Genomic DNA, 24,975 nt, shown 5'->3' on the forward strand with positions numbered 1-24,975 from the left:
AGGTCCGTTCAGTTTACAAGCACAATGCAAAGATAGTTTTAGGAAGAAGAAAGAGGGAAGAGGCGCGAGGAGAGGCTCTGGTTGGCGTCACTTTCAGATTTAAATGACAAAACTAAGTCAAAAGGGTAGCTAACCCTATCATTAGTTATCATGTCGTTCTGGGAGCTTGAATGTTCTCAAACACATCCTTGACCAACCTTTCTGATGATGAAACCTCAGCGGCGCTCGGAAACTGGATACCAGGGTTAAGTTGACAAAATTAGTTTCCAGCGCGGCACGCGAGTGTATCTTTACTCGTCCGTCTTTAGTTAAGGTATAAAGTATGAAAGTCGATCAAATCGTTTCATATGGAAACCCACAAGTGGTAAACGGGACCGCTCTAAGTCCTGATGTGGTTTCGCGGAGGTGCAGCCCCCCGGCTGCCGGTAAAAGAACGCACCGGCTGATGTGGTTCAGCCAGCGTCTCGACCAAAATGAGCAACGTGTCTTGGGTGACACACGTTATATTGAAAAGGGGTCTCAAACTAAATTAGGCGTTTTCCTTTGTCTAACTCCAAATCCAGTTTTAACCAGTTTTAGTTGGAGTCAACAGAATTGTTTATCCAGCTTTTACGGCCCACAGGAAGAGGGAAAGACGCTGTCCTGTGCACCTATCACTCTCTCCTTATCGCTGAGCCATCTCCTCTTTCAAGCGTTAGTACACAGATGTGTGCGCACACGCGCACACACACACACACACACACACACACACACACACACACACACACACACACACTCTCCCTTCAGCCTCGCTCACTCATTTTACATGTTCCATAGTTTCCATATGTCAACAGGTAGAAAATGATTACATTGAGAACAAAAACAGGGAGCATGTATTGCTGATTGGAGTATCAGTGGTGCGTGCGTGTGTTGTAATGTAACGAGGTAGGACACCCCATCTTGGTCCATCCTGTGAGAGTTCATCTCTCGGTCAGACCTGGGTCTGACCCTGGGTCGTGTCCTGATAGTCACCTCTCTCTTTCTCTTATTCGGTCTGTGGTCTCTCAAAAACCCCCCTTTGCTGTCAGGTTAATCCAGGGGTGGTTGATTGTTAATTCAGTTTGTAGACAAACGGGCGCATCTGGCACTTTTAGCAAGCCAGTGTAAGGGAGGAATGTTACTCCTTTTCACCTCACCATTGGGGCGTCTCTCTGATCTTACTTGCTCAGAGCGACACCGGTACTTGGGGGGAGGGAATCTGGTCCTCTTCCATTGTTCGGTTCAACTTGCATAATTGTCAATTACAAACCCTCCCAATGTCAGGCTACATATATGTATATGTAATTTGTAAGTTGATTAGCGGTATACTGTGGTTACTTTTGATGCGTATGCACCGTCCCAGCATATGACGTCAGGGTATAACTGGCGTCATATGCTAGCTCTCAATGATGACTAGCTCTCAATGATGACGTAATAAAGATGTGGATTAAAGGTCCCAATGCCAGAGTGTAATTGGTTTTCGATGGTGACGTAATGGCGATATGTTTTAGTGTCGGGAGGATTAGAGGTAATGCTCCTATGTATACATGTATGTAGTCTGGCACCACTGCCGTATCAGGCACAAGTAGTCATTACATCATTTGCTGGGACGGTGCATACGCCTTCCTGGGCGAAACTATTGCGCAAGTAATAATCTGAACTGTAAAGTTAGCTATATCTAAATTAGCTTTGAACCCGGCACAAACGACAGGCGACCTTCAGCACAAATGTTTCACGAAGCCCTGCCTTTCACTGGCATACCTAATGATTAAGTAACGTAATTTACTGCTTAACATCTTCTTCTATACAGAGCCTACTGATGTCAGGTTGGTGGGAGGAACGAGTCACTGCACTGGTATATTGGAGATGAAACACCAGGGAGAGTGGAGGCCTGCAGTGGTTGGTTTCCCTGCCGGGCACCCGTTTGAATGGACCCCGAAGTCATCATCCGTAGTGTGTAGACAGCTGGGCTGTGGCACTGCCGTTTCCACAGAAACAAGGCAGGGTTATACATCTCATCCTGCGTGGAGGATTAGATCTTCTTGTGATGGGACTGCGTCTTCACTCAGGGAGTGTGGAAACACGCAGGATATTACTTCCACTGACAGACTAGAGGTGATCTGTTCAGGTGTCAAACCATAACTTCAGCAATTACGATAATCTTTAAAGTTTTCTTGGTTTTAATTCCATGTATCAGTCAAAAAATGGCATTTCCGTTCATCCATCGGTCTGTAAAATACATAATTAAACACTACACCAGCGATTCTCAATCTTTTTCTCTTTCGGAGCCTCACGGACACCTCCAGCACGTTCTGCGCGTCATAAAGTGTCAAGGACTCAAAACACCTGCCATTACAGGTTACATGCATGAGGCCTATAGGCTCCGCTCACACTGTCGAAATGCGTCTCTGTTCTGGGGGGAGAGAGAGAGAGAGCGGGGCAGAGCAGCTTGCAATTCATTTTCAATAGGAGTGACGTGGTTTTGACGAAATAGCCTTGCTTTGTGGCTCTGTTCTGCCCCCTCACCCCCATCGAGCAGAGCTGTTTTGTCAAAACCTGACTCCCATTGAAAATGAATTGCAAGCTGCACAAGCTCCGGCATTAAGGATTTGTCCTTCAAATCCTCTCCATGGGTCAGGAGGACTCTGCTCTGCTCAAGTGACTTTTCAGGTTAAGACCCAAAAGAGAGATTAGAACCCGTTTGCCCGGGGCCCACACTAGCTCTGAATAGCCATGTGCGTTTCATATAATTATGGACATAATGAACATAATTCACTTTACAATCTATAATAGGCCTGCTTTGATGTGGATGTACATATGATTGAACAATCAGCATAATCAACAATATCAGCATAAAACATGTTTATCACATGATTATAATATAAATTAGACAACGCATTACATTATTGCTGCTGTTGCTGCTGATGATTTCTTTTTGAGTGGTGTAAACCACTCCTACAACTGGCTTTGTTGTGCAGAAAAAATTAGCATGGTTGCTATGTTCACCCGGGTGTGATTTCATGGCTTTGTTAGTCTGTGCAGAAAAAATGAGCATGGTTGCTATGTTCACCCTGTTCACCCGTGTGATTTCATTACGTCAGACATGATTTCATTACGTCAGACAGGCTATATAAGACCTTACACCACTCAGTTCACACGGGTGTGATTTTTTAATTATGTTTTAATTATTCACACTACATTATTTTGCATCATGTGAATATAAATGCATGATATTAGTTGCATTCAGTTTACAAGGTTAATGTGAATACATTAGCACTGATTATATTTCCATTGTTGTATATTTCTTCTTTTTTCATAAATTCAGCGGCCACGGTTTGGAACATCCCCCTCTGCTGGTAGGAATCTGAAAGTCAAATTAAATCACTGTCAAAAATATGATTTGTCTGTCTGTCCGTCCGTCCGTCCGTCCGTCCGTGTGTCCGTCCGTCCAATGATTTGTTGATATAATTAAATTTGAGCTTTAGACAACAGCAGTGTTGCAGTGCTCATTGCACGTGGTACCACAAAACGACATTTAAAAAAAAAAATGTGGCTTTCGGCTTTATTTTGTATAGAGGGACAGACGGTAGGCTGACAGGAAATGGGGGAAAGAGATGGGGGAGTGACATGCAGTAAAGGCTGTCGGGATCGGGAGTCGAGCCTGCGGCACACTGCCAGACTTGGACTACCGGCCAAGGTGCCTGGACCGCTGAGCCACGGCCCAGGCCGACATGTGGGATTTTTACTCGAGTCGTGACCCATACAAATGGATCCGTGTCCCACAAAAAAGACACACTGTTTGGGAAATAGTGGCCTATTGGGCACTCTTCCAGTGAAAACAAATTAGTACCATAGCACTAATCAAATGCAACGGCATTAGAGCTATGGACCAGAGCTATAGCTGGGTCTGAATTCGTCCAAAATCAACAAGATCGTGCACTTGGTGACAAGTTTTTGATTTTTGGTATTATGGTAGGTATGGTTATAAAGTTTTCAAAAACCATCGCAAACGAGTTGGGAGCGCCCCCTAGTGGCCTGTTTGCAATGAATCTAATATTAAATGCGTCAGTATATGGCTAAAAATCTAAATAATTGATAAAAGAGATTTTCCAATGGATTCTATTAATATTGGGTGTGCTAAATAACATACTAAAGAATTAGGAAAAAATAACTTCTGGAAAGGCATCATTTTCAAGATGGCGTCCACGGTGGCATTTTAAGCTTAATGAGGCCACCGTGGATGCCCCTTCACCGTGATGCCTTTCCAGAAGTTATTTTCACCCAAAATGTTTATATGTTATTTAGCATACCCAATACTAATAGAATCCATTGGAAAATCTATTTTATCAATTATTATTATTTTTTACATATTAAATCCAAGCTTTATAGGCATTTTGCAGCTATTGTGGACGCAATCTTGAAAATGATGCCTTTCCAGAAGTTATTTTTTCCTACATTTTTAGTATGTTATTAAGCCCACCAAATACTAATAGAATCCATTGATTTTTTTCTTTTATCCATTATTATGGTTTTTAACCATATACTGGCCCATTTAATATTAGATTCATTGCAAACGGACCACTAGGGGGCGAGCCCAACTCGTTTGCGATGTTTTTTGAAAACCTTATGCCCATCCCTAACACCATACCAAAAATCAAGAACTTGTCACCAAGTGCATAATTGTTATGATTGTTTATGTATTAAATCCCAGTTTATAGGCATTTTAAACTCCCGGCAGCCATCGTGGACGCCATCTTGAAAATGATGCCTTTCCATAAGTTATTTTTTCCTAATTTTTTAGTATGTTATTTAGCACACCCAATACTAATAGAATCCATTGGAAAATCTCTTTTATCAATTATTTTTGATTTATAACCATATAATGACCCATTTAATATTAGATTCATTGCAAACGGACCACTAGGGGGCGCTCCCAACTCGTTTGCGATGGTTTTTGAAAACCTTATAACCATACCACCATACCAAAAATCAAAAACTTGTCACCAAGTGCACGATTTTAACGAATTCAGACCCAGCTACTATAGGTTTAACGCATTTAAACCTGAAGTCGATTCTACAAATGTCTTCTAAATCTTGTTTCTATATCAGTCGTTCTCAAACATTTTCACGTCAAGGACCCCCAAAAATATATGTATTTGACCGCGGATCCCCATCTGAAAATATGTTGTTCCATTAGGTGCCGCGTTATGAGCTTGTAGATCTGCTATTTTTCAATAGCTAAAGTATAACGATGCTTAAAACACCAAAAGGGGTTCCCGCCCAGAATGGGTTAAATGTAACCCTACGTACACTCTGTGTCCTCGACGCACGTCCCACTGGGAGGAGACCCCGGGGCAGACCAAGGCGCAGTTGGAGGAAATACATCGACTCACTGGCCTTGGAATCCCCCAGGAGGAAGTGACTAATGTTGCTCTGGAGAGGGAGTCTGGAGCACTCTGGTGGAGCTTTTTCCCCCGCAACCCGACTACGGATAAGCGGTTGAAGATGGATGGATGGACACTGCGTAAATGTGGTTTAAATGTAACCCTACGTACGCTCTGTGTAAACGTGGTTTAAATGTAACCCTACGTACGATCTGTGTAAACGTGGTCTAAATGTAACCCTACGTACGATCTGTGTAAACGTGGTCTAAATGTAACCCTACGTACGATCTGCGTAAACGGGGTCTGGCAGGCCAGGCAGGTCCTCTCGGGCGTGGCAGGGCTGTCCAGGCGGAATGGACCAATCAGAGAAGAGTGTCGGCGGGCGGCGGCCACGGCGTCCTTGATGGCGTAGAAAACAGCTGAGCCCAGGAAGAGGATGGGCTCACCTATACCCTGTGACAGGAAGAGGAGGAGTTGAAACAGGAAGAGGATGGATACCTTAATTGATCCCGCGGCAGGAATGCAGTCACCCAGAGGCAGTACAGCAGTTAAGAGTTACAGGTAAAGAGTAAAGAGAGTACTGTCATATACAGTAATACAAGGCAAGAACAGCAAGAAGCACAGAACAACGGTATATACTGTACAATAGTATGTCTTGCACTATGCAAGAAAACAACCACAAGGTTAAAGTGTCTCACCATATCCCGTCGTAAAAGGATGGGTTCACCCTGGAAATGTAATAATTATGACCCGGCCCTCGCTGACCCTGCCCCCTGGCACCTGTTAGGTGCAGGGCCAAGTAATTCCAATGAATGACAAGGACTTTCAACCAGACCAATGAGGCGACTCACAAGTTAGTAGCTACGACACGCAGGTGATAAGTTATGGCGAAAGATAGACATATAAAAGATCTCAAATCTAAAAATATCAACCAGAATGGGGGCATACTGTACCTTAGAGGAGTAGATGGCGTGAGGGTTGGGTTCGTACCTTAGAGGAGTAGATGGCGTGAGGGTTGGGTTCGTACCTTAGAGGAGTAGATAGCGTGAGGGTTGGGGGTTCGTACCTTAGAGGAGTAGATAGCGTGAGGGTTGGGTTCGTACCTTAGAGGAGTAGATAGCGTGATGGTTGGGGGTTCGTACCTTAGAGGAGTAGATAGCGTGATGGTTGGGGGTTCGTACCTTAGAGGAGTAGATAGCGTGATGGTTGGGGGTTCGTACCTTAGAGGAGTAGATAGCGTGAGGGTTGGGGGTTCGTACCTTAGAGGAGTAGATAGCGTGAGGGTTGGGTTCGTACCTTAGAGGAGTAGATAGCGTGAGGGTTGGGGGTTCGTACCTTAGAGGAGTAGATAGCGTGAGGGTTGGGTTCGTACCTTAGAGGAGTAGATGGCGTGAGGGTTGGGTTCGTACCTTAGAGGAGTAGATAGCGTGATGGTTGGGTTCGTACCTTAGAGGAGTAGATAGCGTGATGGTTGGGGGTTCGTACCTTAGAGGAGTAGATAGCGTGAGGGTTGGGTTCGTACCTTAGAGGAGTAGATAGCGTGAGGGTTGGGTACGTCGGGCAGCAGGTAAACGTTGAAGCTGAGTGGAGCGTCGCAGACGGCAGGGATCTTGTACTGAGACGGACCTCTGGTGAGCAGAACCCCGTCTGGGCTGAACCTCAGCTCCTCCATGGTGTAGAGACCCACACCCTGCAGGAACGCCCCTTCTATCTGGAGTATAGAGACGCAACATGAATGTCCCTTCTATCTGGAGTATAGAGACGCAACATGAATGTCCCTTCTATCTGGAGTGTACAGACACAACATGAATGTCCCTTCTGTCTGGAGTATAGAGACGCAACATGAATGTCCCTTCTATCTGGAGTATAGAGACGCAACATGAATGTCCCTTCTATCTGGAGTGTACAGACACAACATGAATGTCCCTTCTGTCTGGAGTATAGAGACGCAACATGAATGTCCCTTCTATCTGGAGTATAGAGACGCAACATGAATGTCCCTTCTATCTGGAGTATAGAGACGCAACATGAACGCCCCTTCTATCTGGAGTATAGAGACGCAACATGAATGTCCCTTCTGTCTGGAGTATAGAGACGCAACATGAATGTCCCTTCTGTCTGGAGTATAGAGACGCAACATGAATGTCCCTTCTATCTGGAGTATAGAGACGCAACATGAATGCCCCTTCTATCTGGAGTATAGAGACGCAACATGAATGTCCCTTCTGTCTGGAGTATAGAGACGCAACATGAATGTCCCTTCTATCTGGAGTATAGAGACGCAACATGAATGTCCCTTCTATCTGGAGTATAGAGACGCAACATGAATGTCCCTTCTATCTGGAGTATAGAGACGCAACATGAATGTCCCTTCTATCTGGAGTATAGAGACGCAACATGAATGTCCCTTCTATCTGGAGTATAGAGACGCAACATGAATGTCCCTTCTATCTGGAGTATAGAGACGCAACATGAATGTCCCTTCTATCTGGAGTATAGAGACGCAACATGAATGTCCCTTCTATCTGGAGTGTACAGACACAACATGAATGTCCCTTCTGTCTGGAGTATAGAGACGCAACATGAATGTCCCTTCTATCTGGAGTATAGAGACGCAACATGAACGCCCCTTCTATCTGGAGTATAGAGACGCAACATGAATGTCCCTTCTATCTGGAGTATAGAGACGCAACATGAATGTCCCTTCTATCTGGAGTATAGAGACGCAACATGAATGTCCCTTCTATCTGGAGTATAGAGACGCAACATGAATGTCCCTTCTATCTGGAGTATAGAGACGCAACATGAATGTCCCTTCTATCTGGAGTATAGAGACGCAACATGAATGTCCCTTCTATCTGGAGTATAGAGACGCAACATGAATGTCCCTTCTATCTGGAGTATAGAGACGCAACATGAATGTCCCTTCTATCTGGAGTGTACAGACACAACATGAATGTCCCTTCTGTCTGGAGTATAGAGACGCAACATGAATGTCCCTTCTATCTGGAGTATAGAGACGCAACATGAACGCCCCTTCTATCTGGAGTATAGAGACGCAACATGAATGTCCCTTCTATCTGGAGTATAGAGACGCAACATGAATGTCCCTTCTATCTGGAGTATAGAGAGGCAACATGAACGTCCCTTCTATCTGGATTGTACAGACGCGACATGAACGTCCCTTCTATCTGGAGTATACAGAGGCAAAATGAATTCCTCTTCAATCTAGAAAATACATGCAACCTGAACGCCCCTTCAATCTGGAAAATACACGCAACCTGAACGCCCCTTCAATCTGGGAAATACACACAACCTGAACGCCCCTTCAATCTGGGAAATACACGCAACCTGAACGCCCCTTCAATCTGGAAAATACACGCAACCTGAACGCCCCTTTAATCTGGAAAATACACGCAACCTGAACGCCCCTTCAATCTGGAAAATACACATACAGTATTAACGCTAAGTATGAACGATAATTATTAGGGTTAATATGAAAAACGAGACCATTATAGATATTTACCAGGGATTATCTATAATAACACTAGCTCCCTTATTATTATTAGCTATAATATATAATCCCCTTTTAATATCTGTTTTATATATATATTTTTTTTTAGCTTTTTCTCCACATTCTGTCTACACAAGAGTCACTTCTGTCAGTGTGAATTACCCCGTTTAGGGCCCTGTCTGTCTGTCTGTCTGTCTGTCTGTCTGTCTGTCCTGGTGAACCGCCTCACCTGTCCGATGTCCACAGACGGGTTGATGCTGCGACCGATGTCCACCACGATGTCTGTCCTCAACGTCTAGACAGAGACAAAACATTACTGTACATCTGTGTGTGTGTGTGTGTGTGTGTGTGTGTGTGTGTGTGTGTGTGTGTGTATTAATAACTTGTTCTCACTATATAGTTTCCAGTTACACCAAGTGTAATGTGAAAGCTACAATGTGTAATCTGTTTACTCTGTAGTCTCCAGTCAGACAGTCCAGTTCCACCTCACAGCAGGCTGTTCCGTAGGTGAAATATGCGTAAGGTTGACCTTGCATCTGCTCCCAGTTCATGTAGCAGTCTGGACCTCTAAACACGCAATCACACATGCAAGCACACACATACACACACACACACACACACACACACGCACGCACGCACGCACGCACGCACGCACGCACGCACGCACGCACAGAACGAGAGTTTTTGGCAGGATCTTCTCTTTTATCAAAGAGTGCATTGAGGGACTCTATAGCTGGAGCCCTCATTCAGCGTCATTTTGACAATGATTGCACCTCGTTCACTAAATCATCAAAACAAATTCATATCTCAATGTCACTAAAATATACTCTCAAAACAAATGAATAAGACTACTACTATAGGCGTAGCGTAGTGTACCTGTAGAATCCAGTAGCAGACAGGCTGATCTTCTCAAAGAACGCTGCATCCACCTGACAGGAAGTACAGCATCAGTACAATGACATCATTATGACATCACTATGACATCATCACGTTGGACAGGAAGTAAGGAGAGGACAGTACGTTCTACGTCAGAGTGTTGTCCCAGGACCATCAGGGGTCCTTAGGGGACCCTCAGGGGTCCTTGGGCAGCAAAATGAGTGAATATAGCATCAAAATAGTGCATAACGTAACTACCTTCTGCGTTATCTACACTTTGGGTTACAGTTACTGAAAATGTAATTGGTCGTGTTACTTTGTGTGAAAAGAACCGACAACTTCACATGATTAAAGGTTAATTGTGATCTGACCAGGCCTACTACTCTCACACTAACCGTTCGGTGGCTTCCCGCTCCACTCACCACAGCTGTCTGTGGCTTCCAGGGACGGCTCCAGGTGTGTGGGGGGGGGGGTGGGTTATCATTTTTTATTTTAGTATACAATAACACACTGCATTCATGTTTCGTAACGTATGCAGTGGCAGTGATTCTGCAATGAATCAATGCCCGCCTGTGACACTATGTGGCAGCCACAGTGGGCGCCCCTCACTTTACACAAGTGTGATTCTTTCAGTGTGAACACTGTAATTACAGTATATTTAAACGGCACGTTTCAATATCAATGCTATCTGCCTTGCTTCAACGTACCCAGCTTTCCCAGGTTCCTTTTGGTTTCTGCTTCCTGATTGGCTCGAGTCGTTGGTACAGCGTCTCACAGGCATTCTGGGGGGGGGGTAAGAGAGAGAGAGAGAGAGAGAGAGAAGAAAGAAAGAAAGAAAGAAAGAAAGAAAGTTTTTCAATGAGTACATTTTATTAGCCTGGTTTACAGCCTGATTCGTTGCGTTCCGTGAATGTGTGAATGTTTGTTTTGTCACAGAACGCAGTGAATTACGCTGGAAACCAGGCTAACATTTGATTGCAGCTTATTGCCGTTCTTAACGTTTAGTGCACACACACACACACACACTGTTCCGCTGGATTCAAAGCTTAAGGCATTGTTTAATTAATACAGTATAATCTGCTTTTTTCCCCCGACGTACACAGAAGAATGGATGGACGCACAGGGTCACCTGCTTATGACGTCTACAGTACAGCACATCAAAACAGTGACAATAACACAGTTTAAAGTACCTTGACAGTTTAATGTACCTCAGCAGTTTAAAGTACCTCAACAGTTGAAAGTACCTTGACAGTTTAATGTACCTCAGCAGTTGAAAGTACCTTGACAGTATAAATATAGTACCGTGACAGTTGAAAGTACCTTGACAGTATAAATATAGTACCGTGACAGTTGAAAGTAACCTTGACAGTATAAATATAGTACCGTGACAGTTGAAAGTACCTTGACAGTATAAATATAGTACCGTGACAGTTGAAAGTACCTTGACAGTTTAAAGTACCTTGACAGTATAAATATAGTACCTTATTTTTTGAAAGTACCGTGACAGTTTAAAGTACCTTGACAGCCATGCCGTTGGCGTCGGTTCCAAAGGAGGCAGCAGAGGGACAGGTGTTTGGAACCGTGTTGGTGCTGGTCTCGGAGATGTACACCTTAGACAGGGGGATGTGGAGCTCCCTGCTGGCCACCTGGCGTCATTACAACATATACAAAATATTATTAAAAATCGACGATCTCCAAGCTCACAGTGGAGCTTGTGGGATGATGTGGAAACCCTGCAGTACCTGTTGCATCTTGGTGTGAACTCCCTGACCCATCTCTGTTCCTCCATGACTGACCAGAACAGAACCGTCTTTATAGACGTGGACTAGAGCTGCAGCCTGCACGCACGCACGCAACCACACACACGCACACACACAATTAACACCAACGTTAACACCAACGTTAACAGACACAAATCAGGAGACAGACAGACAGACAGACAGACAGACAGACCTGGTTAAGGAAGCTCTCTCCAAAAGCGATTCCATATTTAATAGGAATCATTGCCATTCCCCTCTTCCTCCAGAGTTGGCGCTGGTTGAACTGTTCAGTGGCCAGACGTCTGGCCTCGTAGTCTGACCTGAGTTTAAACAACACCTCATCTCATTGGTCCGTTTAATTAATCATTTAAACAACACCTCATGTCATTGGTCAGTTTAAATCATCATTTAAACAACGCTTCATCTCATTGGTCCATTTACATCATCATTTAAACAACACTTCAAACAACACTTCCTCTCATTGGTCCATTTACATCATCATTAACACAATGAGTGACGAAGCTGGTATGGCGCTTGGGTGCCGGGGATTTATGGCCATTCCACTATGACGTGCATCCGCTTTTGGCTTCCATCTTGAATGCAAAAGTATTAGCGTTAATGCTAGCGAGCTAAAATGAGGTCCATACTAGCTCTAGAAAACGTCAATGTTCCCATCGCGCTCAACCTGATAATCAGAAGAGACCTCCGAACTTCGCCGATCTGTTCAACGCCACGGACAGCGCTGTAGTTTCAGAGAAAAAAATCCTACAAAGACGCGGCCTAAAACAGGAGCCAGTGTGGTTGATTGAAAACAAACGGGTGCGGGAGGGACCCTATAGCAACCGTGCATAGCAACCAGAGCGCTTCAAAGAATGAAACACAGCGAGGCAATGTTACAGCGATATTAAACGCCTTAAGACGAGCCTGCTCGTCAAGAGCGCCCTGCGCATGGCGCAAAATGTATTTATCAGGACGAGTATACCTGTCCTACGTATAAAATGTGTTAAACAACACTTAATCTAATTGGTTGTTTAAATCAAAATAACACATCATTAAATAGATATATAGATATATGTCCAATAGTTGTCTAATGTAATGTTGTCTAATGTCTAATAGATCGAATAGCAGATCATTTGATATTACAAAATATACAATATAAAAGACATAATCAAATCAAAACTTTATTTATAAAGCACATTTTAAAACAACCAAGGTTGACCAAAGTGCTGTACAGATCAGTGGCAAAAGAAAAACATAGGCAGGCAGGAGAAAACACAATCAGAAATGTTGACAAAATATAAGCATGAAAGGTAAAAAAAAATAAGATATGATAACAGACCTGACTTTGCACTCGCTCCAGCATTTCTGCAGATTATCTGCATCAAACTCCATCTTGTAGTGAGTGAGGGACGGGCCGCTGTACATGTTCACCTCACGCACCTATACAAATGCATAAGGTTACCCTATCAAATCAATCACCTATACACATGCATAAGGTTACCCTATCAAATCAAATGAAGTAAGGTAATAAGGAAGGTAATAATTAAGGTAATAATTAGGTACCTCGTGTGCGGGTCGTCCCAACACTGCAGCTACATCAGTGATCATGTTCTCTAGGACCATGATGCTTTGCGGCACACCAAAGCCCCTGAACGCCGTGTTTGACGGCAGGTGAGTGCGACAGGCCACGCCTCTCCCACGCAGGTGAGGGATGTTGTAGGCGGAGTCAATGTGAAGCATGATCTTCTCTACCACCTGACAGACAGACAGACAGACAGACAGATATACTTTGATTCATGAAATTAAAATCGATTTTTCGATGCAGTTACTATATCGTTACACCCCTAGTAGGTAGGTAAGTAAGTAAGTAAGTAGGTAGGTAGGTAGGTAGGTAGGTAGGTAGGCAGGCAGGCAGGCAGGAAGGCAGGCAGGTAGGTAGGTAGGGGAGGTAGGCAGGCACTAGGTAGGTAGGGGGAGGTAGGTAGGTAGGTAGGTACTAGGTAGGTAGGGGTAGGTAGGTAGGTAGGCGTTAGGTAGATAGGTAGGTAGGTAGGTAGGCGTTAGGTAGGTAGGTAGGCGTTAGGTATTTAGGTAGGTAGGTAGGTAGGTAAGGGTAGGTAGGTAAGGTAGGGGTAGGTAGGTAGGTAGGTATAGGTAGGTAGGTAGGTATAGGTAGGTAGGGGTAGGTAGGTAGGTATAGGTAGGTAGGTAGGTAAGGTAGGGGTAGGTAGGTAGGTGTGTAGGTAGGTAGGTAGGTAGGTGTGTAGGTAGGTGTAGGTAGGTAGGTAGGTGTGTAGGTAGGTAAGGTAGGGGTAGGTAGGTAGGTAGGTAGGTAGGTGTGTAGGTAGGTAAGGTAGGGGTAGGTAGGTAGGTAGGTATAGGTAGGTAGGTAGGTAGGTGTGTAGGTAGGTGTAGGTGTGTAGGTAGGTGTAGGTAGGTAGGTAGGTAGGTAGGTAGGTAGGTAGGTAGGTAGGTAGGTAGGTAGGTAGGTAGGTGTATGTATAGGTAGGTGTGTAGGTAGGTAGGTAGGTGTATGTATAGGTAGGTGTGTAGGTAGGTGTAGGTAGGTAGGTAGGTGTAAGTAGGTAGGTAGGTAGGTAGGTAGGTGTAGGTAGGTAGGTAGGTAGGTAGGTGTATGTATAGGTAGGTGTGTAGGTAGGTGTAGGTAGGTAGGTAGGTGTAAGTAGGTAGGTAGGTGTATGTATAGGTAGGTGTGTAGGTAGGTGTAGGTAGGTAGGTGTATGTATAGGTAGGTGTGTAGGTAGGTGTAGGTAGGTAGGTAGGTAGGTGTAAGTAGGTAGGTAGGTAGGTAGGTAGGTGTAGGTAGGTAGGTGTATGTATAGGTAGGTGTGTAGGTAGGTAGGTAGGTAGGTAGGTGTATGTATAGGTAGGTGTGTAGGTAGGTGTAGGTAGGTAGGTAGGTGTATGTAGGTGTAGGTAGGTAGGTAGGTGTAAGTAGGTAGGTAGGTAGGTAGGTAGGTAGGTAGGTAGGTAGGTGTAGGTAGGTAGGTAGGTAGGTGTATGTATAGGTAGGTGTGTAGGTAGGTAGGTAGGTGTATGTATAGGTAGGTGTGTAGGTAGGTAGGTAGGTAGGTAGGTGTGTAGGTAGGTGTGTAGGTAGGTGTGTAGGTAGGTAGGTAGGTGTGTAGGTAGGTAGAGGTAGGTAGGTAGGTGTGTAGGTAGGTGTGTAGGTAGGTAGAGGTAGGTAGGTAGGTGTGTAGGTAGGTGTAGGTAGGTGTGTAGGTAGGTAGGTAGGTGTAGGTAGGTGTGTAGGTAGGTGTAGGTAGGTGTGTAGGTAGGTAGGTAGGTGTAGGTAGGTGTGTAGGTAGGTAGGTAGGTAGGTAGGTAGGTGTGTAGGTAGGTGTAGGTAGGTGTGTAGGTAGGTAGGTGTGTAGGTAGGTAGGTGTGTAGGTAGGTAGGTGTGTAGGTAGGTAGGTGGGTGTGTAGGTAGGTAGGTAGGTAGGTAGGTAGGTGTGTAGGTAGGTGTAGGTAGGTGTGTAGGTAGGTAGGTGTGTAGGTAGGTAGGTAGGTAGGTGTGTAGGTAGGTAGGTGTGTAGGTAGGTAGGTGTGTAGGTAGGTGTGTAGGTAGGTAGGTGTGTAGGTAGGTAGGTGTGTAGGTAGGTGTAGCTAGGTGTGTAGGTAGGTAGGTAGGTAGGTAGGTAGGTAGGTGTGTAGGTAGGTGTGTAGGTAGGTAGGTGTGTAGGTAGGTAGGTAGGTAGGTAGGTAGGTGTGTAGGTAGGTAGGTGTGTAGGTAGGTAGGTGTGTAGGTAGGTAGGTGTGTAGGTAGGTGTAGGTAGGTGTGTAGGTAGGTAGGTGTGTAGGTAGGTAGGTAGGTAGGTAGGTGTGTAGGTAGGTAGGTGTGTAGGTAGGTAGGTGTGTAGGTAGGTAGGTGTGTAGGTAGGTGTAGGTAGGTGTGTAGGTAGGTAGGTGTGTAGGTAGGTAGGTAGGTAGGTAGGTAGGTGTGTAGGTAGGTAGGTAGGTAGGTGTGTAGGTATGTATAGGTAGGTAGGTAGGTGTGTAGGTATGTATAGGTAGGTAGGTAGGTAGGTGTGTAGGTAGGTATAGGTAGGTAGGTAGGTAGGTAGGTGTAGGTAGGTGTGTAGGTAGGTAGGTGTGTAGGTAGGTAGGTAGGTAGGTAGGTGTGTAGGTATGTATAGGTAGGTAGGTAGGTAGGTAGGTAGGTGTGTAGGTAGGTGTAGGTAGGTGTGTAGGTAGGTAGGTAGGTAGGTGTGTAGGTAGGTAGGTAGGTAGGTGGTGTGTAGGTAGGTAGGTAGGTAGGTGTGTAGGTAGGTGTGTAGGTAGGTGTAGGTAGGTAGGTAGGTAGGTAGGTAGGTAGGTAGGTGTGTAGGTAGGTGTAGGTAGGTGTGTAGGTAGGTAGGTAGGTAGGTAGGGAGGTATGTATAGGTAGGTAGGTAGGTAGGTAGGTAGGTAGGTAGGTAGGTAGGTAGGTAGGTAGGTAGGTGTGTAGGTAGGTGTAGGTAGGTAGGTAGGTAGGTGTGTAGGTAGGTGTAGGTAGGTGTGTAGGTAGGTGTAGGTAGGTAGGTAGATAGGTAGGTACTAGGTAGGTAGGTAGGTGTGTATGTAGGTGTAGGTATGTAGGTAGGTAGATTGACAGGTAAACTCACCAGTAGAGATTCATCTATGGTGTTCCCTGCGTTTGTAAAATACTGGATATCAGCAGCTTGGATCCGCCCATCATTCATAAACCCCACCTACAACACAACAACCAATCAAAACAACCATTATACCATGCATGACGTAAAATGTCAGGTTATTATAGGTCATGTTTGATGGCAATATCAACTCCAGTTGAACAACGACAACAACAACAATACCTTGTACTTTCCCAGGACAGGGTGTCTACCTCCAGTGATCAACATGTCCTCTCCTCTCTCTAAAACACACCGAACTGGACGACTCGTCCTGGAATAAAACCACATTCACTGTTAGAAAAGAATGTGTGGTAACTGTTGCCCTTAATGTTTCAGAGAGAAAAACACTTGAATGCAGCCGTCTCCCGTTTCCATTCATATCAATGTGAGCTGTCTCTTTTCTATTCACATCAATGTACTACAGAGATGATGTATGCTATAGGTGATACTGATAACATAGTTGCACGCTGCTACAGAGATAATGTATGCTAGGGTGATACTGATAACATAGTTGCACGCTGCTACAGAGGTGATGGATGCTAGGGTGATAATGTACTTATATGATGCTACAGAGGTGATGGTTGCTATAGGGTGATAACATAGTTGCATGCTGCTACAGAGGTGATGGATGCTAGGGTGATAACATACTTATATGATGCTACAGAGGTGATGGAAGCTAAGGTGATAACATACTTATATGATGCTACAGAGGTGATGGATGCTAAGGTGATAACATACTTATATGATGCTACAGAGGTGATGGAAGCTAAGGTGATAACATACTTATATGATGCTACAGAGGTGATGGATGCTAAGGTGATAACATACTTATATGATGCTACAGAGGTGATGGTTGATAGGGTGATAACATACTTATATGCAGCTACAGAGCAGATAGATGCTAGGATTGCGGTCTTGGTGACCTTTCCTCCAAAAGCTCCTCCCAGTCTTTTCACGTGAACGCTCACTCTGTTAGATGGGATGGCCAGCGTCTCAGCGATACACTCCTAAAAACATGTTAAAAAATACAGACGTCGAAATTTAAAAAATGTCTTCTAAATTTAAATCATGACAGTTTTCTGAAATACCTATGTTTCTATATCAGTGGTGCTCAATATTTCATGTCAAGGACCCCAAAAATCATATGTAATTGGCCGCCGACCCCCATCTGAAAATATGTTGTTCCAGGGACCCCCCCAGAAGCAAAGATTTGAGCTAAAAAGGTTCGCTCTGACAGAATATATATTCAAAGATTTGCACTACATTTTCACGATTTTTCAAAAATAGCATACCTTGTAGCTTGTAGGTTGTAGAGCTTGTAGCTCTGCTATTTTTCAATAGCTAAAGCATGACATAATGCTTAAAACACCAAAAGGGGTTCCCGTTCAGAATGGGTTAAATCACGTTATTACATGGCTTGGTTAAATGCTTGATTCTGATTGGTCAATCGCTTAATTCAGCGGTGAATTATGTGTCGATAATGACCGCTCCGCTGTATAACAGACCGCTCAGGGAGTGTAACCACCTCGGCTTCGCCTCGGTGGTTAAACTCCCTGTCGGTGAATTATCTCCCGACAATGACCACCTAGCCAGATGTTATCCCTTACTTAATACACATTGACTTATGTACCATACACACAATCTATACATCTACAATATACTAATATGTATTGCAGATATATAGATCATATGGATGGTACAGTACCTGCAGGGTATTGGGTGTGTAGATCATATAGTAGACATGCATAGGCCTACCTGTGTATAAGCAGGGTACTGGGTATACCTGTGTATAAGCAGGGTACTGGGTATACCTGTGTATAAGCAGGGTACTGGGTATACCTGTGTATAAGCAGGGTACTGGGTATACCTGTGTATAAGCAGGGTACTGGGTATACCTGTGTATAAGCAGGGTACTGGGTATACCTGTGTATAAGCAGGGTACTGGGTATACCTGTGTATAAGCAGGGTACTGGGTATACCTGTGTATAAGCAGGGTACTGGGTATACCTGTGTATAAGCAGGGTACTGGCAGGTCCTACCTGTGTATAAGCAGGGTATTGCGTGGACACGTATGCTTTAAATTCGTTGTCTTCCCCAACAGGAAGGATCAGCATGCTTTGTGTCTCCATGTAGAAATGTTCCTGACCGCCGATTGCAATCTGTCCTGTTAAAAATAAATTATTAATAATAATAATAATAAGTAGTAGTAGTGATTTATTACATGGCTTGGTTGAATGCTTGATTCTGATTGGTCAATCGCTTAATTCAGCGGTGAGTTATCTCATGATAATGACCGCTCCGCTGTATAATGACCGCTGCCTAATCAAACCCTCTGAGCACCACCAGCTGCGCGGCTGCGCCCGCTTGATTTACTGCCGTTTCCAACATAACAGCCATGTAAACACACACACTACTGACACACAATGTAATTTACAGCTAAACATTGCTCTTAAAAATGTTTTTGAAAACATTTGAGCGAGAAATAGACGAAGCAGCTGGACCCGAAAATGGATTCTATTTGATCAACTCACTTCCTTGTTTTCCGACAGTGCTTCAGCCCTGCAGCTGGGCAGACTCAGCCAGCGCGAAGTTATGGAATACTTTTTTTGTTGTGTTTTGGATCAATGGATTAATTTATGTTAGTTAGCCATGTAATAAGCGGGATAATATCTGGCTAGGTGGTCATTGTCGGGATATAATTCACCTTCAGGGAGTGTAACCACCTCGGCTTCGCCTCGGTGGTTAAACTCCCTGTCGGTGAATTATCTCCCGACAATGACCACCTAGCCAGATATTATCCCTTACGTAGTCACTCCCGCTACCCCTGGCTTGCAGAGTATGTTTTTGTATTGAAAATGTATTGATCAATTGTCTTAGCATCACCTCATGTAAGAACTGTGTTCCAAAAATGGATCAATCAACCCTGCGATTCCGTCAGGTGTGTCAGGTGTTTGATACATTAATGCATTACATTTATGAACTCTATGGCGGTTAAGAATCAAACAAAAAGAAAAAACTCTCAGACAAAAACATTTAGACTTGGTGACATGGAAACTGGAAAGAGAAACCCTATATATTTACATACATTTTTAATCGTTGACAGCCCTATATTATTATATTTATTTTGTCTGATGAAACAACCAGGGACGTATTCATACGAAAAACAGATCATACTTTATTTAACCATATCGGATTTGACGTGTATGCTGGAATAGAAACCCAATAATGTTTTTATGTAATGTTAACTCAATGGTCGCCAAGGACTTATTTAACTTATTTTTCATGATGTCCTGGAGCACCAAGGACGTGTTTTTCGTGTTATTTAACATGGTAAAAAAAAAAATATATATATATATATATATATATGGTGGCGGTCTGGGACTTTTGGCGCCCCATGGTGGCGGTGAATGTACAGTACATGTATACTATCATATTACCTTCATAAACATGATGGACATGTATACTATCATATTACCTTCATAAACATGATGGACATGTATACTATCATATTACCTTCATAAACATGATGGACATGTATACTATCATATTACCTTCATAAACATGATGGACGGTGTGAAAGGCCTCCGTAACGTTGCCTCTCTCTATCGTTCTATGAGGTTCAAAGAAGGACTTCCTCTCAATTGCTTCCTGTTGAACACACACACAGGATCCCACCCTTCATTCTGATTGGCTGAGTAAACACAGACACACCTAACACCTTATCACTGCAGCTATATACGTTCTAGTTTAAGATACAAACTTTATTGATCCCGCCACAGACATTCAGTTGCCAAAGACAGTACAGCAGTTTAAAAAAAAAATCACACCCGTGTGAACTGAGTGGTGCAAGGTCTTATATAGCCTGATCAGCTGTGGTCTGACAGAATGTCAGTGACCATAGTAACCATGCTAATTTTTTTGGGTCCCACGTACAGGTACACAGGTACAGACACGGACGGGTACACGGGTACAGACAAAGCTGGTTGTTGGAGTGGTTTGCACCACTCAAAAAAAAAATCACACCTGTGTGAACTGAGTGGTGTAAGGTCTTATATAGACTGATCAGCTGTGGTCTGACGTAATGTCTGACGTAATGAAATCACACCCGTGTGAACTGGGTGACCATAGCAACCATGCTCATTTTTTGGTACGAACAGACAGACAGACAAACTAACAAAGCCAGTTGTAGGAGTGGTTTACACCACTCAAAAATACTATGGATGTGCCAGTCTGTATCTCAACCTAAGGAACATGGAGGCGATATTGGCAATCTTTCCCGAGATTTCTTACGAAGCATAGCAGAAGGAAAGCGGAAGAACGGAAGGGGAGGTTCGGTGGGCCAATCAGAGGCGCGACTCCTTCCCAGCGGCACTTGCTTTGGCAATGTAAACGGAAGATCCCGGAAAAGACGTGATTTGATCGGCCAGTAGTCACCTGAGTGGCAGCGACCGGCAGCTTTACTCTAATGAACTGCAGCGGCCAATGAGGCATCTATTTTTTTAACCCATTTTGACCTGAGATCAGATTCTAAAAATGTCTTCTACATCCTGACAGTTTTCTGAAAAAGCTATGTTTCTATGTCAGTCGCACGTAGCGTGCCACTCGGTGGCGCACTATGAGCTTGTAGATCTGCTATTTTTCAATAGCTAAAGCATAACATAATGCTAACACCAAAAGGGGTTCCCGCCCAAAATGGGTTTTAATATCCATGTTCTTAACCATATACATAGAAAGGTAGACACCTCCTCCGACTCCGTATCTGCAGGCCCCAAGCCGCGCCATGTTGGAACTGTCTATCAAAGTAACTACTGGCCAATCACAGTGTGTCTTGTCCGGGACTTGGCAGAATATAGTTCAGTCAGGACAACTCCTGAATGGAATATATATGTATTGAATATAAAATTAGCAATATATTTATTATGGTTTGGTGATGAATTGGTTCTGCTTTTTGGGTACTCTGATCAGGCACATAAGCAGCAGATCCAAAACGACAGGTGGTAGCTGGGCTGTAGGAGGGTTTCTCTATCTATGCTCATAACTGTACACTACTGACCTCCAGTGTTGTAACTCTCTCCTTACTGGCCTACCGGCATGTGCACTGAAGCCTCTCCAACTGATCCAAAATGCCGCAGCTCGCTTGGTCTTCAACCAGCCAAAATTCTCACATGTCTCCCCCCTGCTCCGCTCCCTGCACTGGCTCCCGGTCGCTGCCCGCACAGAATACAAAACTCTGATGTTGGCATTTAAAGCAACCAAAGGTATGGCTCCCCCATATCTTGCCAGCATGATTGAACCCTACAAACCCTCCCGCGCACTCAGATCAGCCAACGCAGGGAAGCTGGAAGTACCCTCACTAAAAACGCCGGGACAACGCTCCACACGTCCCAAACTCTTCTCCCTTCTGGCCCCAAAACTGTGGAACGCACTTCCCGTTGCAATCAGAACTGCAGCATCACTCCCGATCTTCCGCCGTAGTCTGAAAACCCACCTTTTCAGACTCCATCATGGCCCATAGCACTTACCCTACCCCCCTTAGACAGCACTTCTTAGACTTATATAGCATTTGAAACAGACTTATAGCATGTCATGTAGACAGCACAATAAGTGCATTGTATGTAGTCATAGCACTTCATAGTATATATGTACAGCATAGTATAGCATATATGTGTAGTTTATATGTATAGTGTCATTATATAGATATGTTCTAGTTATAGTTTATATGTATAGTGTCATTATATAGATATGTTCTAGTCACGTTCTTAGCTTACGCATGTTTCGCGATAAATGCATTTTTTACATATGTGATGTATTCCCATGCTTTTTGTTCTTGCTTATTGTAAGTCGCTCTGGATTAAGAGCGTCTGCTAAATGCCTAAATTGTAAATTGTAAATTGTATAACAGTGCAGTGCGTACCTCCAAGGTGAATATGGGGTTAGGCAGGTCCTCATAACGGATCTTCACGGCTGCAGCTCCTCGTTTAGCGTGGGCCTTGGTGTCTGCGACCACCGCACAGATCATCTGCCCCACGCACGACACCTGTCAGAAGGTACAACAATTTTGCTGCCGTAAAAAAAAGCCAACGTGCAGTATAACAGCGCAAAGAAGTAACACTCGGGCGTCTAAGCAGCCAGTCTGACTGATTTTGAAGTCTATTATCTTCCCTAAATATCGATTCAACATTCATTTACGGCGATTGTTTTGGGGCTAAATTGACCGCTCTCACCCTTTCTCCCCTGGCAGAGAAGTTCTTCAGACATCCAGACCGGGAGGACTGACATTGTTCAAGTTAATGGGATCATTTCCCTGTCAGCTCGGAACCTGGTGAAGCGTTATAATTCTCCAACCCGCACCTATATCTCTAAATGTTGTATTTTGTCTGCAATGTGCCTGCTACAAATATTCCAGCCTGCCCTGCATGCCTTGCGTATTTAGGCTCGAAACGAAGCTGGACACTAGCTACCCGACACTGAAACAGAACCTGTGGAGGCCAAAATGATTCAGTCATTGTCTCACTCAGTTTATTTCATTGACAGCAAGTTTGATTAGTTTATTTATTCATTTTGAATATCTGCTTATATTGCTGCCCCCCCCCCCCCCCCCCCATCCGTATAGGCTATACGCACAGGCCATGTTTAATTTATTTCCCTGTTATGGTCTTAGTCATGTTCTTTCACTCCCATGAGCATGCCATTTTATTTTGTATTTTTGCTAACAGTGAATAATATTTAGGCTGTGCATTTTTGGTCAATGTGTGCCTAATTCAAATTTACATTTACATATAGGCTCTTGTGGTTTACCATTCCCAACCAAATGAAGCCTGGCCAACATGTGAGGTGTGTGAGATGAAATGTGAATCAATATTAAGACAATGGTAACACCCACTGTACGGGGGTACAGTGGGTGTTATGATGAATTCATGATCTGTTCTGTTCTTTGACTATATAGAAGTGTCTATTTGTACATCTCTAAATGTTTTGATGAATTGAACATGGTGGACCCTCTTGTAAACAAGTGTAATGCTTAATTGGGTCGTCCACTCACAGTTAACAGTCTTTGTATTGATTTTGTGCTTGAAATGTACTGTAATTCTGCAAACTGTTAATAAATATTTCAATCAATCAATCAAAGGTGTCGGAGTGTGTGGAGCTCTGAGGGGACTCGAGGGAGAGAGTGGAAAAAAAATACCTGAAGTCTGTCTGAAGTCCGTCTGTATAGTCGGCCTTACTACTGTCATGTGAGTGTTGAACTGATAAAATAGGCTTTTATTGGTCAATCAATCACCTGCCCAGCACACACCACCTGTCAGTCAAATATACTGTAAATACTGACACAGCTGTCAGAACATTCATAGATCCCCTGCCCAGCACACACCAACTGTCAGAACATTCAACATTAAAGTAGAACAAAACACAAACACTAAACTCAGTTAATCTGATCCAGGGTGTAGCGGGTTTGCGGCTCAACAGAGCTCAGTATCAGCAAAACAACTGCCAGCACTGTTGGCAATACACCAGCCACCAAATGAACGCGTAATGGTCTCGGGTCGTCTGCGATGCATGTGGCAAATTTGAAGTCGGTCGGACGGACGGACGGTTCTCGAGATACGTGGACTACAGATGTACGCACAGAGATTCTGTGCATTTATTGTAAGATTGATTGCACGCGCACACACACACACACACACACACACACACACACACACACACACACACAAGCGCGCACGCACACACACACGTACCTGGGTGTGTGCCAGCAGATCTTCATGGTATCCAAACATGGTCCTGACCTTCCGACCTGGAATGTCTGAGTGTCTGATGACGTCAACAACACCTGGAACCCGTAGAGCCTCAGTGACGTTCACCTCTCTGTTAATACAATACAAATAGGGCATAGCAGTGGCAGCCATTTTCTGGTTCCATCGTTCCAGACCCCATTCATTTTTCCCATAAAAAAAACAAACATGTATTCATTATTTTGATTCATGAAACATGTGATTCTTTGGAAGAAAATGTACAAAATATAGTATATATATTTAAATTGTATGTATTTAATATATACACGTATACAATGTAAAAACTCACAGAATCAACAGTTTTATGGTCATGGGTGGCTTGATTATAGGCTTAAAATTAATTTTCTATGGGAATAGGGTCTGGAAAGATCGAACCATAAAATGTTTTTGAAAACATTTGAGCTAGAAATAGACTAGCAGTACCCAGACTAGCAGTTTTCTCTTCGCAGACGAGTAAGGCTGGGACCGAGGCTAAGCAGTACCCGAAAATGGATTCTATTTGATCAACTCACTTCCTTGTTTTCCGACAGTGCTCCAGCCCTGCAGCTGGGCAGACGCAGCCAGCGCAAATACTTTTCTTTGTTGTGTTTTGGATCAATTTATTAATTTATGTTAGGTAGCCATGTAATAAACGGGATAATATCTGGCTATGTGGTCATTGTCGGGATACTGAATTATCTCCCGACAATGACCACCTAGCCAGATATTATCCCTTACATAAATCCTCATGTTTGAGCTCAAAATGCATTTTGAGAACCCACACATGTTCCGCTGTGCGGCCCCCCACACAAAATCATTCTACAGTTGTGGCCCCAGGCCTAATCTAGTTGAATACCCCTGCATTAACCTGTACATACATGATGTTAGTGTGTGCTCTGTTACACACATGTTAGTGTGTGCTCTGGTACATAGTACATACATGTTAGTGTGTGCTCTGGTACATACATGTTAGCGTGTAGCACAGTATATGATGTTAGC

At 43.9% G+C, this 24,975-nt stretch overlaps 1 protein-coding gene across 3 annotated transcripts in view; it reads right to left on the reverse strand.

The window, feature by feature from the left end:
* Positions 1-3,181: 3,181 nt before the first annotated feature.
* Positions 3,182-24,975, reverse strand: part of aox6 (aldehyde oxidase 6) — a 47,024-nt gene continuing 25,230 nt past the window's right edge. For all 3 annotated transcript variants that reach the window (XM_079494717.1, XM_079494718.1, XM_079494719.1), the window contains 19 exons: positions 23,944-24,070; positions 22,119-22,241; positions 19,756-19,852; positions 18,244-18,368; positions 17,078-17,211; positions 16,388-16,475; positions 16,178-16,264; positions 13,116-13,307; positions 12,892-12,992; positions 11,746-11,872; positions 11,535-11,630; positions 11,310-11,438; positions 10,500-10,574; positions 9,793-9,845; positions 9,369-9,483; positions 9,146-9,211; positions 6,925-7,113; positions 5,688-5,855; positions 3,182-3,382 (listed from right to left, as the gene is read on the reverse strand). In XM_079494717.1, coding sequence (XP_079350843.1) covers positions 3,332-3,382; positions 5,688-5,855; positions 6,925-7,113; positions 9,146-9,211; positions 9,369-9,483; positions 9,793-9,845; positions 10,500-10,574; positions 11,310-11,438; positions 11,535-11,630; positions 11,746-11,872; positions 12,892-12,992; positions 13,116-13,307; positions 16,178-16,264; positions 16,388-16,475; positions 17,078-17,211; positions 18,244-18,368; positions 19,756-19,852; positions 22,119-22,241; positions 23,944-24,070 — 2,143 coding nt within the window. In that variant the 3' untranslated portion in view covers positions 3,182-3,331. The remainder of the gene's footprint in view (positions 3,383-5,687; positions 5,856-6,924; positions 7,114-9,145; positions 9,212-9,368; positions 9,484-9,792; positions 9,846-10,499; positions 10,575-11,309; positions 11,439-11,534; positions 11,631-11,745; positions 11,873-12,891; positions 12,993-13,115; positions 13,308-16,177; positions 16,265-16,387; positions 16,476-17,077; positions 17,212-18,243; positions 18,369-19,755; positions 19,853-22,118; positions 22,242-23,943; positions 24,071-24,975) is intronic.

Source organism: Electrona antarctica, assembly GCF_951216825.1.
Source record: "Electrona antarctica genome assembly, chromosome: 23".
Lineage (NCBI taxonomy): Eukaryota > Metazoa > Chordata > Actinopteri > Myctophiformes > Myctophidae > Electrona > Electrona antarctica.